Source organism: Panulirus ornatus, chromosome 31, assembly GCF_036320965.1.
Source record: "Panulirus ornatus isolate Po-2019 chromosome 31, ASM3632096v1, whole genome shotgun sequence".
In the NCBI taxonomy this organism is placed as follows: Eukaryota; Metazoa; Arthropoda; class Malacostraca; order Decapoda; family Palinuridae; genus Panulirus; species Panulirus ornatus.
In genome coordinates, this window is record NC_092254.1 from 12,138,700 (window position 1) to 12,155,176 (window position 16,477).

At 41.3% G+C, this 16,477-nt stretch overlaps 2 protein-coding genes across 4 annotated transcripts in view; both read left to right on the forward strand.

Moving 5' to 3' along the window:
- Positions 1-413: 413 nt before the first annotated feature.
- On the forward strand, positions 414-8,745 carry LOC139758817 (uncharacterized). 2 transcript variants are annotated; one of them, XM_071680643.1, is made up of 7 exons: positions 414-437; positions 2,245-2,434; positions 4,009-4,251; positions 5,107-5,337; positions 6,871-7,158; positions 7,805-7,932; positions 8,523-8,745. In XM_071680643.1, exons 1-7 carry the CDS (start codon positions 433-435, stop codon positions 8,611-8,613), a joined length of 1,176 nt encoding a protein of 391 aa, XP_071536744.1. In that variant the 5' UTR covers positions 414-432; the 3' UTR covers positions 8,614-8,745. The 2 variants fall into 2 exon arrangements, with proteins under 2 accessions (XP_071536744.1, XP_071536743.1); XM_071680642.1 differs by lacking the exon at positions 414-437 and having other exon boundaries at positions 2,076-2,434.
- Positions 8,746-9,271: 526 nt separating this feature from the next.
- The window catches only part of rept (RuvB-like helicase 2 rept), a 31,011-nt gene continuing 23,805 nt past the window's right edge, over positions 9,272-16,477 (forward strand). The window contains exons 1-4 of one of the 2 annotated variants that reach the window (XM_071680641.1): positions 9,272-9,409; positions 14,173-14,307; positions 14,931-15,106; positions 15,391-15,619. In XM_071680641.1, coding sequence (XP_071536742.1) covers positions 14,290-14,307; positions 14,931-15,106; positions 15,391-15,619 — 423 coding nt within the window. In that variant the 5' untranslated portion in view covers positions 9,272-9,409; positions 14,173-14,289. Of the gene's footprint in view, positions 9,410-11,745; positions 11,885-14,172; positions 14,308-14,930; positions 15,107-15,390; positions 15,620-16,477 lie in introns of those variants that run through there. The other variant, XM_071680640.1, reaches the window with a different exon arrangement.

Consider the following 16,477-nt stretch of genomic DNA (forward strand, 5'->3'; position numbering starts at 1 on the left):
ATATATATATATATATATGTATTGGAAAGGATTACAATTCTGCGCGTGACCAAGTATATTCCCATGAGTCCACGCGGAAAATGAAACACGATAAGTTCCCAAGTGCACTTTCGTGTATTAATCACATCAGGGGAGACACAAGAAAGAAATATAAGTCAGCTGATATACAACGAACAGACGTAGCTAGGACGCTATTTGATAAACATATATGTATATACATATGCCATGGAAATATGTACAGCTCCGTCGGCTTCATCGCTGTATTAAGTGTAGAATGGGTTTTTTGATATTCTTTTCCTTATGAAAAAACGATAAGGAAATGAAACTAGAGAGTAACCGAGGAGGAAAATGTTTTGCAAAATCCGACACTCTCAGCCATCAGTTTTCCTACATACTGCCATAAGCGCGTTGGAAGCCCTTGGCGACCCAGCGATGAGGTAGGTCCTCCAGCCACCAACCTCACACGGTTTCTCTTGTCACAGATTATTGTAGCTCATTCAATGTGTATTATCCCAGAGGAAGTGGAAAAAGAATTCTATTTCGGTATTCCCCGTGTGTCGTAGAAGGTGAGTAAAATGAGCAGGAGCGAGGGTATATATATATATATATATATATATATATATATAATATATATATATGGTCATAAAAAGAGTGTGGTTGAGAGAGCAGAGGAGGGTATATTGAAATGGTTTGGTCACATGGAGAGAATTAGTGAGGAAAGATTGACCAAGAGGATATATGTGTCAGAGGTGGAGGGAACGAGAAGTGGGAGACCAAATTGGAGGTGGAAGGATGGAGTGAAAAAGGTTTTGAGTGATTGGGGCCTGAACATGCAGAAGGGTGAAAGGCGTGCTATCAGTGGATTGAACCAGGGCATGTGAAGCGTCTGGGGTAAACCATGGAAAGTTTTGTGGGGCCTGAATGTGGAGAGGGAGCTGTGGCTTCGATGCATTACACGACAGCTAGAGACTGAGTGTGAACGAATGTGGCCTTTGTTGTCTTTTCCTTGAGCTACCTCGCGCACATGCGGGGTGGGGTGGGGTGCCATTTCATGTGTGGCGGGGTGGCGGCGTAATGGATGAAGGCAGCAAGTATGAATATGTACATGTGTATATATGTACATGTCTGTATATGCATATGTATGTATACGTTGCAACGTATAGGTATGTATATGTGCGTGTTTGGGCGTGTATGTATATACATGTGCATGTGGGTGGGTTGGGCCAATCTTTCGTCTGTTTCCTTGCGCTACCTCGCTAACGCAGGAGACGGCGACAAAGTATAATAAGATAATATGACAAAAATGAAATATATATATATATATATATATATATATATATATATATATATATATATATATATATATATATATATATATATATATATATATATACATATATATATTACACCCTCTGAAATGTTCACTTCTTCGTGGTTATCAGCAAATACCAGATCACGCACACCACTGTGACCTCTTGCAACTGAGCTCATCTCAGTAATGAGTGTAGTATGGGGCTTATAATGTTCTTTCCCTTATGAATAAAAGGTGAGGAAAAAGAGCTAGACACAAACGAGGAGGAAAAATGTTCCTCAAAATCCCATACTCTGTCTGAGGATCTAACAGACGAAATATAGTGTAGAAATCTCACGCGACAATTTGTCTTTTCCATACACCACCATTGATTAGTGTCCATCATCTTGCCGATTAATAAACAACATATTAGGCAGTTTATCCCACGAGAGAAAGCCAGCTGGAGGCTAATGGTAAACACGTCGCTCCTCCTCATCATTTTGCACCTGCACGTAGGCATGACGTAAGCCTGCCAATGTGAGAAGGGACATTCGTTCTCATGTATCAGTTACGAAAACATTTCTCAGGACTGACTGGCTACGTGTTTGACATCAACGTAGCCACAAATGTATTGCGCCATTCTGGGCCAGAAATACTTAAGTTGAGTTTTGTTTAACATTTGTGTCTTTCCCAATGTGTGTGTATTCTTGCGGGACTGTTCCACATCGAACGTAGTTCAGTACATGAAGGATCTGTTTGTTTGTCGAGCAGGAGCCTAGGGAGATCAAGGAGGAATATGGGTTAAGAAAATATCACGGAAGAGAAAGGATACAGATATTATTGCCAACGACTTCACATCAGCGAAATGAGCAATCGCAGGCACGTAGTGGATCACTGAGTGTGTAGTAAGTACCAGTGCCTATGTCTTTTCCTTTCTTTGTATCTTGTCGTAGGTCGAGGGCCTGGAGACGGAACACAGCAGCGTCGCTGCATAGTCTTGTGACGTGTGTGGTTTGCTTCCTCATCTTCTTGATGGTCTATATCCCCAGCGGACTGCACCCTACAGCCGACATCCACACCACGCAGGGAAGGACGACGAAACAGCCACATGACCTCGTCACAGTCCTGGCACACAGCGTGAAGGTCTGTTATGCCAGTTGTTGCATGATCCTCCCCTTCTAACACAAGGACGTGATTTGCCAAATAAATGCGCAAGATCACATCCGTCTCTTTGCTCTCATTTGCTTTAGTTTTAGATTTGGCAAAATCAACTCTCGCCCCATTACCCTCACTAATGTTATATCCAAACTCTTCTCAGCTCTTTGTTTCCGACGCACTGAGAAAGGCATTCCCTTCTTTTGGATCGCCAGTACGATTCTGATGAGCAACGTCGACGGGTGGTGGTCGCTCCTGTGCTTACCAACCTCTGGTCCTCCTGTCTTGGAGATTTGGGTGAATCTTATACCGCGGCCCTTGAGATTTTCAGAGCATTTGACGGGATGTGGTATACAAAGCTTCGCTTCCCAACCTTCCTTCCTTGGGTTTCTGTATTTCTGTACTCCAGTGCGTCGTTTCCTAACCAGTCATTACATCACTCTAGCTGCTGATATAGGGCGACTTCGTCACTTCACCGTGTCAACAGTGGAGTTCCTCATGGTTTTCTCCTATCGCCTATTTTTATCTTTTTTTTTTCCCCTTCCCATGAGCGATCTTTCTTCAGCCTCCTTCCCTTATGCATTCTTATGCCTGCAGTCGCACTCTTTACACCTCATCTCACTCCCTTTGTCACCCGGGTACTCCTTTCTCGCCCTGGGCATTATCTGTTATCTGAATTGAGACCTTGTGCAGCATCTTGGAAAGGGGTAGCAATAAGTTGAGTAATTTCAACGATGCGAAAGACATTTTTACCTCTCTCTCTCTCTCTCTCTCTCTCTCTCTCTCTCTCTCTCTCTCTCTCTCTCTCTCTCTCTCTCTCTCTCTCTCTCTCTCTCTCTCTCTCTCTCATTTTCAGAACACTGCAGTTCGGTCTGGAACAGTATGGTAGACATAAAACATATCCTCCAATCTGTCCTGGAAACCCCCATACCGCTAACATTACGAAATCTGCTTCTTGTTAGCAGGCAGTGTTGCATAAGTGCTCGCTGCTACATTTCCTTTAAGCAGCTTTTCTATCCGCCCCTTTATGAACTAATTCTCCCATCTTCAGGATGGTTCTTCTTCCAAATCTGAGTCAGAGTGGAAATCAAAAAAGCCTTCTGCCTTCACAACTTTCCTGCAATCACTTCAAATCTATCGCTCCTTTTCCCCCATCCACCTTAATGTTGCTTCGTTCTCTCTATTCTGCTAGTATTGTTCCTGTTGCTGATTTCGTGCCCCTGAGACTTGAAACCACAACATGTGAGTAGCTATTGCCTCTTAAGGTCTCTGTATAATGACTAGCATAATGACCAGCCAACCGAGGATTGACTATATGAAACCTCCCATCCTCATAAAGTGAATGAATACGTTCAAACCTTTCCACTATCAAGAAGCGGCTCTCCAAACACTTTGAATTAGATCAATCCATGTTGTGTTAATCTTTCTAGTGCGTTTCTAGTACGTTTCAACCGAGATGGCTTAGACTAGGGCCATGTTGGCTGCTGTACCGAAGATCAAAAAAAGAAAAAAAAAAAAAGAAAATACGTAATGTATTTGCCTTCAGTGTCCCAATTTTCCAGGAGGATCAGGTGAAGGTGGCGCCGTGGTGGGATGGAGGAGGAGGGTGTCGGTGTGCAGGTGAGGTCTGCCTTCCTCACGCGTACAACATTTCCGAGGCAGCTCCCAGCGTCGACTGGGATGGTGTGGGCGGCACGTGCGGGCGGCGGGCGTGGGCGGCGGGAGACGGCCAACGGGTGGTGACGCTCTCCCTCTACGGTGACAACCCAGAGTACTGGGTCGGTCTGCATGACATACTCCTGCAGGTATGGTAGGAGGTATGCTCTCTCTCTCTCTCTCTCTCTCTCTCTCTCTCTCTCTCTCTCTCTCTCTCTCTCTCTCTCTCTCTCTCTCTCTCTCTCTCTCTCTCTCTCTCTCTCTCTCTCCTAATCGCCCCCTTTCTATTGCCCTCTGCCATCATGTGACCTTTCAATTACCCAGTTCCGACAGCAGTATGAATGCGGTGAGAATGGATAACAACATTCCAGTGCGTGCCACTCTATCACTGAAGCAATGTTAGAGGTCGCGCCTTTTCGTATGATAGCCTTCTTATAGACTTCTCATATATATATATATATATATATATATATATATATATATATATATATATATATATATATATATATATATATATATATATATATATATATCTTCTTTCTTTTTTTCAAAATATTCGCGATTTCCCGCGTTAGCAAGGTAGCGTTAAGAACAGAGGACTGGGCCTCTGAGGGAATATCCTCACCTGGCCCCCTTCTCTGTTCCTTCTTTTGGAAAATTAAAAAAAAAAAAAAAGAGGGGAGGATTTCCAGCCCCCCGCTCCCTCCCCTTTTAGTCGCCTTCTACGACACGCAGGGAATACGTGGGAAGTATTCTTTCTCCCCTATCCCCAGGGATAATATATATATATATATATATATATATATATATATATATATATATATATATATATATATATATATATATATATATATGTCATACTACTATTCGCCATTTCCCGCATTAGCGAGGTAGCGTTGAGAACAGAGGACTGGGCCCTTGAGGGAATTTCCTCACCTGGGCCCTTTCTCTGTTCCCTCTGCCTCTGGCAGATACCTATTTGTCTTCGCTTTGCCCATCGTCAGGTGAAGCGTCTGTACCCAGGGTGGGTTGTGCGTTTGTACACAGACCCCCGCGGACGTGGCAGTGTCCTGTGTCCTCTGCTGCGGGACCACACACACCTCTACGTCTGTGACATCACGGGCCTGCCGCCGCCCCTGGGCGACCTGTCACTCGTCAACGGTATGATGTGGCGCATAGCTCCACTCGGCGATCCACAAGTGGCGGGTATGATGGTGCGCGACACCGACTCAAAGGTTAGATCGTTTTGAATATGTACTTCAAAATTGTTCACAAAACCTTCGTTTACCATAACCATATCTAAGGGCCAAATGCCTGTCATTTATATAGGACTGTGTCGACACAAACAGGATTTGAAAGGCGAGCGCCGTGATTTTGTTCCCAGGAGAAAGTCGAAAGAAGCTTATGATATCAGGATTTCTGTCATGGTATGACGTGGATTCCTCCTGCGCCCTCGGTAGAATGTTGGGGGATAAACAGAAGAATGGAAGCTCTCTGGAGGGTGGAGGATAGTGTGTTTAGGGGACCTTCAGTCATGATATATCTTTACGATAGGGATGGTTTTCATGCAAATGGAGTAGGGAAAGTCTGCCTTGGCAGGCTACTGGATGAGAATATTAGGCCCTTTTCGATAGAGATAAACTACTCAGGAGAGCGAATCACGGTCTAGCGAACGAAGGAACTGGGAGAGTGGAGGGTAAGGTGAGGGGCAGGGTATGTCGGTCGGTGCGGGAGGGGAGGGAAATGTGAGTGTGAACGGGTTGAGGATGGATAGGACCTTGGCGATATGGAGCCTTGGCTAGTAGAGGTAACATCACGGGCAGGGGAATTAACAAAGAAAGGTCAAGCAGGGTCAAGGTATACAGGTCAACTCTCAGGTAACTTTTAGAAACGATTCTTGTAATGCCCAGTGCTGGGGGGAGGGTCAGAGTTAAAGCGGAGAACACAAAACACATTTGAGAACAATATTCGTGTCTCTCCCGCTGCTGCACACGCAGACATTAACAGTGATAATATAAACATGCATACCGACAGTAAAAAAAAAAAAAAAGAAAGAAAAAAGAAAAAGTAAATTCACTCCAGATATCAACTCGAAAGAGAATTACGAAACGCAATGACCTTATATCCTATGCATATACTGAAAAACCAAACATTATCATTGCAGTCTCAGAAACCTGGGTAAACTCTTGAGAATAAACACTTAATTGCCGGAGTCAGCAATACCCAAATGTAAACTATTTACGAAAGATCGCTTGTACAGAGTAGGTAGTGGAGTTTTGATCTACGTTGAGAGCAATCTAAGTGTTATTGAGATAAACAAAGTAGACACACACACACACACACACACACACACACACACACACACACGACTCTTTATATTGACATTACCGACAAGTTTAAAAGTAAACTACGTCTCGGCGCTATTTACAGACCTCCTAAGCAAAGAGAAGACAACTTCAAAAAAGCACCTGAGCGAAAATGCATCTTTCTTTTTTTTTTGTCAACTTAAATCATTTTCTTTTTTCTTTCAGACAACCCACGTCGTGGGCAGACCAGACTTTCCCAATGTCTGTCTTTCCCATGTAAACACATGTAAACACACGTTCCCACCCCACACTCCTTACCTCGAGTATACCGTGCAGGCTGGTGGAACTACACTATTCAGGGACGACTGCAATCATATCTTCTCTTTTTTTCAGGGATTGACGAGCATCATGCAAGTAGTCAGGTAGAAATCAGATCATTGTTTGGAATCGGATGAATTACAGATCATCAGACGCGAGACTGAGGCTGTGAACGCCTGGTGGTCCACCGGCCAGATGTTCCACATCATGAGGGACCATCCCAAGCACGACTTCCCCATCCTGGGCGGGCTGTGGGGCGCCCGCTGGGATCATGGTGGTGGAGGAGGCGAGGGAGCCGCCCGAGAGGAGGTGGAAGAGGAGGAGGAGGAGGAGGTCGTCGTCGACGCCCGCCAGCTAGCCGCCTTTAGGGACGACATGCTCCGGAGGGCTCTGAAGGGTCGAGGCTACGGCGATGACCAAAACATCCTGGCGGTAAGGAACAGGGTCAAAGACGAAGGGGTGGATGAGGACTTCTGTCGTTGTGTTTGATATCCTAAATCATCATTAGTTTCCTGTAGCCTCACTTTATCCACTTGTTACTCCATCTCACCTCCACACCGTTCATCTGCTGCTCTCCACCCATCTGCCCAAATCATCCACTGCCTAATGCTGTACACTACCCCGTCCCTTGTCTCTCTTAATGGCATCTGAGTACGCCTGCATTTAAGATGTTGCCTTCTTGGCCATCTTATTCTGCCCTTCCATCCACCTGCTGAACGCCAACTCTCTCTTCGACTTTTCATTTTCCTGATCCACCTGCATTTTGTAACTACTTCACCAGCGTTAGTCACCTCTTCCACATACGTCACCACCGTATTTGATCCACTGGCCTATGTTCTTCACCCTCCACTTTGCTCCACCTCCCGTATCCGCACTGCTTCAATCCGCATGGTGTATATATCATCCACCTACCGTACCCATTCTTTTTAGCTGCAGGCTCAGTTTCTTCACATCCCTCGACACCCACCACCCACCTGCCCAACACCTTCCAACACCCACTTTTACCCAATCGGCCCTGTTAACACACCACCCACCGGCAGCAATACACCAACACCCACAGCGTCGTGTCCATCTGCAGGAAGTGTTGTGGCCAGCCATGCAGGGCCGGGTGGTGACTCATGACAGTTACTGGTGCCAGGAGTACGAGAATGACACCCTTCCCTGGCCCACACAACGCGTTGATGGCCGCTTCGTCGGCTATCGAAGGTACGTATATGTGTGTGTGTGTGTGTGTGTGTGTGTGTGTGTGTGTGTGTGTGCACTTCATACCTTTCCTACCTTGTGTAGAAGGCAAATGTAAAGAGGCAGGTGCGGCGGGGGGGGGGGGGGGAGACCTGGGATATCCTCCCCTTCTGAATCATCACTTCGACAAGGAAGGAAAAGAAGGGTTTGACCCCAGCCAGGAGTCTTCCCTTATGGGTTGGTCGTCTGCTCCCCAACACGACCTTGCTAACGCTGGAACAAATCCAAAAAAAAAAGAAGTCATTCTCACGCCTACACATTCAGTCAATTTCAAGAATTTTGATCATGCAAGTCACTAGAAAAAAAAACAAAAACAGAATCAGTTTGGTCCATCTTCACAGAAGAAATGAGTATCACATTTAAGATAACGTACGAAGTTTGTCCTGTGGAGTTTGGAAATCCAATTTTCTTGTACAAAAAAAGAAAGAAAAAATATAATTGTTACATTTTATCTTATTAATGTAAACCGACTTGCATGAAATGTTTCTTTCAACGTGAATTACCTATATCCAGCTTACTAATCATCATTTCCCTTTCTTCTTCTCATTATTCAGGTTCAAAAAAAAGTTTGAAGACGAGAAAATTCCAGATAAGTGCCCATCTCGTTGTCGACCCCCTGGCCACCATGATTGGCTGTATTGCTGAGCCTGGCTATCCTTCTCTATTACCATGAACTTCATTGGTAAATATATCATCAGTGAACTGTTTTGTGTGATAGATGGACGTTGCTAAGAGAAGCGTCTGTGAACCACTTCATCATAACATTCTAATGGGCTTAATGGAATCGCCCATACGCAGTTTCAAGGGGCGATACGTGCTTCAACTCCTGCTCGAAGCCGTGACGAACCATCTATGGGAGTCCATCAGGCAGGGTTGAGGTTTTGAGAAAACGAAGTTCATTTTCGCCACCAACAGCGGCTGCTTGATTGTGTCGGCCGTCCCCACTCAATGAACAGGAGCGCAAAAGGATTGCAGATATTTCAAAGGGTATTTAACAGATACCAAAGTATTGCTTCGTTACATAAGCCAATAGTCTTTCATACAATTGAATCCTCTACTGGAAAGGAAATGTGGATGCTTTTGCGCCATCTCTCGCAGGGTATGCTTCGAAAGTGTCACTAGAAGGTTCGGAATCTCTAAGAATCGAGACGTAACCCTCCTCCCCCATCTGGATTTGGACTGAGTTCATCCTGCGGTTACCTCGCTGTAAAATCAGTGCCTGCGGATCAACGCATTGTCTCCAGAAAACCAACCGGTCCGACCAAGATAGTGACGGGTACAAAGGACTCCCCTGGTGACAAAAAAAAAAAAAAGAGTGGCGTCGTCAGCAGATAAAGCCTGATGTCTGGTTATTAGTTACGACCACATACCATACGGCTGAAGGAGAAAAGTTGCAAAGGTTTAGGGATGTCCTCGCCGACACTTCATTCGGCTCACACTTGTAAGCATTTGTTCCTCGTTTGCATCACCCCAGAACAATCCCCATGGTAAGGATCCTAGATGAGAATGATACACATCTGTAGTGTTAAGGGAGTGAACGAAATAAAGCTATCGCCGCGATTGGAATTGTCTGTAAGATTGTAGGTTGATTTTGAATATCTGTGAGACACTGTGTCATGATCATGAGCTCAGTTATCTTCAAGGGATGTTTTTATTGCAATTAAGTCTATTTGCAATGTGGAAGAATGGTCAGAGTTAGGAGGAAGGTTATCTATACAGTACTAAGAAAGCAAAAGAAGAAAATTACTAGCTGAAGGTTAACACAGAAAACGAATTCTCTCTAGCTATGACTAATTCGTTTGGTAAATTTAATATGATTCAAGCTATTTTGGTAACTTATTAATCATTTCGATTTCATGATTAAATCTTGTGGAGGGAGCTAAGGAGTTTAACTTTATACAGAAAGTCCGTAATGGTTAGATTATTAGACCAAAAGCAAAGCACGTCATCTCTATATCAGAGCCAAACTATGCTTTGTTCTTTTATAGTGTTTAGGAAATGGCTTTCAAAATACTCCATGTAAATATTTACCAACACAGGGGATAGGGGATTACCCACGGCCATACCGAATTGTTGTGTATAATGTTTGCCCTCAAACACAAAATTTGAATTATCTACACACAATCTTATTAGTTTAATTGTGTTTTTACTGGGGATGCCCTCAATGTTGTTTCCCAAGATGTTTGGGAGAAAGGATAACACGTCATTTTCCGGGACGTTGGTGAACAGCGATTTCACATCAGAACTCGCTAATTTGTATTTCACATTTAGGGATTTCAGCTTTCTAACCAAATCCTGGCTGGTTTTTTTTTTTACAAATTAATCTAAAATGGTGCCTACAAAAGGACACAGTAATGTCACTAGCCACTTGGATAACTTATATGTAGCCAGAACCTTTAGAGTTTATAACTGGCCTTAGGATATATACTAAGAATCCAGCTAAGACCATGTGTTACACACTCAAGTGAACTTTTCGTACCAGAGAACAAGAAGTCCCTTGCAGTGGTGAATTAGGATGTTCATTTACTTTTGGCATTTGTGTTAGAATGCATGCCACATTATTTCTGATAGTGTGAGCAGCCTTTGATATTAAGTAAACGCTTACGCACATTTGATTGTCAGGTTTTGTGTGCCCATGTCATTCTATCTAGATATTAAATGTAAGAGGCTTATTGGTTTTTCTTGAGCCTACAGGGAAGTGAGTAGTCAAAGTATGTCTGGCAGTCCATTGGCCTAGTTGGGTCATTAATGTCTGAATTAAGGGGTTTTACTTAAACCATGGCTATGGGCCTCCGTGGTAATCTCACTTGAATATCATCAACTATCAAGTAATCATCTCTAGTAAGTACTACTAGCAGTAATAACCCAACAACAGTATGGCGGGGTAGCGACAGGAATGAATGAAGGCAAGCAAGTATGAATATGTTCATGTGCATATATGTATATGTCTTTGTATGTTATGTTTTTTTTTTTTTTCAAACTATTCGCCATTTCCCGCGTTAGCGAGGTAGCGTCAAGAACAGAGGACTGGGCCATTGAGGGAATATCCTCACCTGGCCCCCTTCTCTGTTCCTTCTTTTGGAAAATTAAAAAAAATTGAGAGGGTAGGATTTCCAGCCCCCCGCTCTCTTCCCTTTTAGTAGCCTTCTACGACACGCAGGGAATACGTGGGAAGTATTCTTTCTCCCCTATCCCCAGGGAATAAATATATATATATATATATATATATATATATATATATATATATATATATATATATATATATATATATATATATATGTGTGTGTGTGTGTGTGTGTATGTGTGTGTGTGTGTTTCCTGGCGCTACCTCGCTGACGCGGGAAAAAGCGATTTTTTTTTTTAATTTTCCAAAAGAAGGAACAGAGGGGGCCAGGTGAGGATATTCCAAAAAAGGCCCAGTCCTCTGTTCTTAACGCTACCTCGCTAACGCGGGAAATGGCAAATAGTTTAAAAGAAAGAATATATATATATATATATATATATATATATATATATATATATATATATATATATATATATTAAAAAAAAATTAAAAAAATGAGGGGAGGATTTCCAGTCCCCCGCTCCCTTCCCTTTTAGTCGCCTTCTACGACACGCAAGGAATACGTGGGAAGTATTCTTTCTCCCCTATCCCCAGGGATATATATATATATATATATATATATATATATATATATATATATATATATATATATACGAATACGTAGATTTATTAAGCATGAGACCCAGCGTTTCTCAAGCTGTTTACATCACCATGGCAACTGAAATAAAATGGCGCTCTCGGCTGCGGCCAATCACACGCTACTCGACCCTCGTCCTTAACCAATCAGCTGATAGTTTTACTCTGTCCCGAAACCGTAAACACGTTGGTCGCGAGATTGGCACGATGGCGGGTGTAAGTATAGCTTTGAATTACAATTGTTTAATCGTACGAAATTATTTAGAATAGTATCGTGCATTGGCATGATGAAGGGGAAGTTTTACTTCACAAAAGCAAGTAATGGAATACATAATTATTTGTATTTTACAACGAATATTTTGTCTGCTATCATTCATGTTTTCTTCTATTTGTTTCTTGTATGAGTGACATAAAAGTAAGTTGTAATAGTTAGATCGTATTAGGAAGAATGGTAAATTCGCTCTGAGTTGGAATTTACACTCTAACGCAAGTACAGTGAGACAAGGATCTTTTTACTCTGACGTGCCCAGGCAACGGAAACGTGGGGGGGGGGGGGGGGTCAAAGTGTGCTACTGGCCCCCACAGGACTTTCAACAGGAAAAAGCCCATACCGGACCAAGCAGGGATCCGGCGATCCGGGGGGGGGGGGGGTAAATCAGTTATCAATTTAACATAACCTTCAAATTCATACTCAGCTTTAGGTTGAGGACACCAGTAGCACATAGGCCCCCTATGTTCCAAGGTCACACATTACAGGATTCAAGTTTATTCAATAGCAAAATATCTTCAGCAAATAACAAATCATTTTATCAACAGCATAGTTAGAAAGCTGATGACCAGATCTATAATACCTCTACCTAGCCTAACCATAGATTACAAGTGAAAGTACACTTGAACAAATTGGTAAAAGTTATCATCATACGTATCCTAAATAAAGTGGTTATATCATCCTTTACGTAGGCTAGTATTATGCTGTGGTAGGATAGGGTTACACGAAGGTAAATCACATTTATGCTGAAGTAGGTAAGAGCCATTATCAAAGGGTAAGGTAAGATTGATAAGTCTATTTTAATCAAACTCTTTACCTAGATTTCAAAATGAAAATGTATGTAAACTTTTTTCACACAGCCTAATGTACTTACTACAGTCAAAATTGATATATTTACTCTTAGCTGCTAATATTCATGTGATTTTTGTTATGTTCAAAAAATTTCTTTTTTTGTCGGAAAAATCAATAAACCAAGTAATGAACGAGAAATAATGAAAATAAAGTAGTTGGAAAAATTCAATTTGACTCACCCATGTCAGCTAGCTGGCAAAATGCATTTTCCTTGTGCAGTAGATGTTCGTGGTGCTTTCTACTCTCTTGTTATCGCAGTGTTATAAGGTAAAATTTCAGTGAAACTGCAGTTTTATTAACCTATGGATTTGGAAGAAACTCTTGTCATCGGATTATGGTTGTGAAATTTGATAAGAGTTATTTACACTATCTCTGGTTAAAGTTCAAGTGTAGGGCCACCACTTACGTACTTAAGAGTTAACAGGCCTCAGTAGGCCTAGCTCAATAGTTACCCATTTTTAGCAGGTTCTTAATGTGTGTGGCTTTAGACAGTGTTATGTCTGAAAGAGGATGTGTTTTTTCCAGTGGACAGATTTCAGTGAAAGTTGCATCAGTGTATCAATGGATTCCTGATGCTCTGTACAGTTGAGATACATAGGAATACAAAGGACTTCAAACAGCAAAAGACCACTGAATACCTTCATGGTTGTTTGTAATAGTGGAAGAGATATGAAACTCATAGATCAGGGTGGTAAGGGTAGAGATATGAACGTATTTGAAATTAAAAAATATTACAAATTTTTCATGTTGCAGAGAAGTTGCAAATAATGTAAGTCATGGATTCAAAGTGAAATAGTTATAGTCTGTTATTAAACGTATGTATGGTGCTGGTTTCCACCACTCTACTCGGTGAATTATTCTATGTTAACAATCCAGTTGAAGAAAAAGTGCCTCTTCTTATTCTAGGTGAAATGTTTGTGCTTGAGTTTGTAATCATCAATACATGTGAAATCAGATAAATCTGTCCCTAAGTAGCATGTTAGATTGAGGTTATCGAAGCCTTTGTGTACTTTGAATGCTTATGTTAGATCACCTCTTAACATTCTCTTTTCTAAACAAATAGATATATGTTAATCAAATTGATTTGAAAAGACTTAAGCCTCATAAGATTTATTTCTCAAAGTATAGGATATTCTTAGTGATGTACTGATGTATCGATAATGGCAGTATCAGCCGCACTTTTTGATATATTGCTAAATTTCTGGGTGTTGATGTTAATATTTTATACAAATGATGATAGTGAAAGAGGATTTGACATTTTGATAAAACAATTTCTCTTTTTCTCAGTAAGAAAACAAGGCAAAGTATTATGCATGTGTTATATTGATGTCTATTTAGTATGGCTAAGTAACATTGTTATTACTAGCTAATTTCCATCCTTTAGGTTAGTCTAACAAGTGAGGAACATGAAGTGACAAGAATAGAACGCATTGGTGCTCATTCACATATTCGTGGCTTGGGATTAACAGATGATCTCACACCCAAACCATCAGCTCAGGGAATGGTTGGGCAGGTTAAGGTAAGGCATTGAAAACTTTCAAAGTTTTGCAGTGTTATACAGTATTAAAAGAATTACTACTAGCTAGTTGGTATATACCTAAAGAAAGACTTACAGAAAGATCACAGATTTTGGGTAAATGAATGGAAAAAGAAGAAAAAATATAGATGCCATATCTTTTGGTTGGCCTTCTACCATACTATGCTACTTAATGACTAGTGCGTATTTTGCCCATTTGTTGGTTCCTCTCCTAGATTTTGGTAAGCGTAAGTGACACTGAACTGCAGCTTTCTTCATGGCTCATATCACTTAATCACTTCATATGAATTTTTCAGTTTCGATATGAATATCAATTAGTAAATTGTTATAAAGATTTGTCTGCACTTGCTTTTACCTCATGAAACCTTGAGAAGTATTCATAATTTGCATATAGAAAATTGCAGATTTTAATTTTATTACCAGTATTCATGCTCTGCTTATGAAAATTTTCAGTTTTTACTTTTATTACTGGTAAATATGTGAAGATAGTGCATGCTATGTTTTCCTCCTGTAAGTGTTTGGTATACCCTGGTGTCTTTAAATTGGAGAGTTTTTTGTTGACTCTATATGTACGTTTCTTTTGTCATATTTTCATCTCATGGTAGGCCAGGCGAGCAGCAGGAGTTGTGCAGAACATGATAAAGGAAGGCAAGCTGGCAGGCCAGGCCATCCTCATTGCTGGCCAGCCAGGAACCGGCAAAACTGCAATTGCCTTAGGCTTAGCTCAGTCTCTTGGTCCAGACACTCCTTTTACTGCCATATCTGCCTCAGAGATATACAGGTAAAGAATTCTCCTTTAGGTTTAGTGAGAAACATATTTAGGAAATGTGATGGTTTATGAAATATTAATGGTATATGTATTACTGGATATGTATTGCCAAGGATAATTAAGTCTGCACTAAATAGTTAGATAATATAAATCCCTAAAAAGATCATTTAAAAGGTCATGAACATCTATTAATTTGTAAGAGTAGGTGGTAAAGGTATTCTTATTGATTTGACATGGCTTCATTTCACATAGATTTGTATGTTATATATAGTCATTGAATAAACATCTCTCCACAGCTTGGGTATGTCCAAGACTGAAGTTTTGACACAGGCCTTCCGTCGGTCAATTGGTGTACGTATCAAAGAAGAAACCGAGATCATTGAGGGAGAAGTTGTTGAGGTGCAAATTGACCGCCCAGCCACTGGAACTGGTGCCAAAGTGGGCAAATTAACTCTTAAGACAACAGAAATGGAAACTATTTATGACCTTGGAAACAAGCTCATAGAGGCCCTTACTAAGGAAAAGGTGATGTGAAGGTCTATCAATGATAGACTTGTGCTTTACTTTTCTGCATCTTGTAAACAAGCTTGTATACAGCTACTTTGACCTATTTATTATGAAAATATGCTTCCTAACCAGTCCAAATTCTTATAAAGAATTTCAAAACCAAGTGGACCCTAGATAACCAGATCGTATTTGTTAGGTTGTAATAGATTATGAAAAAAAGTCTGGTCCTGAATGTTGGACATGGCCAGCTTCCTGAGTGCTGCAGAAACCTCTTGAAGATATAAGGGACTGTTTAGGCAGGAAGTTAGTATTTATTTGTCCGTGGGAATAGGGGGAAAAAGAATACTACCCTCACATTCTTAGCATGTTATAGAAGTACAGTAGAAGGGGCAGTTTGGGGAAGGAAACTCTCCCCTCCTTGTATTGCAGTTTCTAAAAGCTGGAAAAGAAGGAGCCAACTGAGGTGTGCTCATCCTATTTAAAAGTTCAGGGCAGGGTTTCTAATTGTGAGTGGATGTAACTAGGATAAGAAGAACAGTGTGTCAGGTGTATGCTTGAGGAGAGAAATATGGTTGTTTTATCTCTTAAGTGAAGCTAAGCTTAGGAGAATGGGGGAAGAATGGTTGCAAAATGTCCTGATAAAGTTAGGGCTTGGTGAACAAACTGTGAAAGACAGTGTAAGGAAGTGAGCCCCAGACTAATGTGGGAAGAGGCAAAAAGTGGCTCATAAGAGTGTGCAGAAATAAATTTCACTTATTTTTTTTTATTTATTATACTTTGTTGCTGTCTCCTACATCATGATGTAAAATGATTTATTTTTGTTTTCTCCTTCTGCATGGTGTAGATGAAAAGCATTACAATGAATTAATCATATTT

Coding starts and splice junctions, on each gene's coding strand:
- LOC139758817 (XM_071680642.1), top strand. CDS start 2,213: ATGTCTTTTCCTTTCTTTGTATCTTGTCGTAGGTCGAGGGCCTGGAGA. Junction 2,435..4,008: donor TCCTGGCACACAGCGTGAAG/GTCTGTTATGCC, acceptor CCAATTTTCCAG/GAGGATCAGGTGAAGGTGGC. Junction 5,338..6,870: donor TGCGCGACACCGACTCAAAG/GTTAGATCGTTT, acceptor GATGAATTACAG/ATCATCAGACGCGAGACTGA.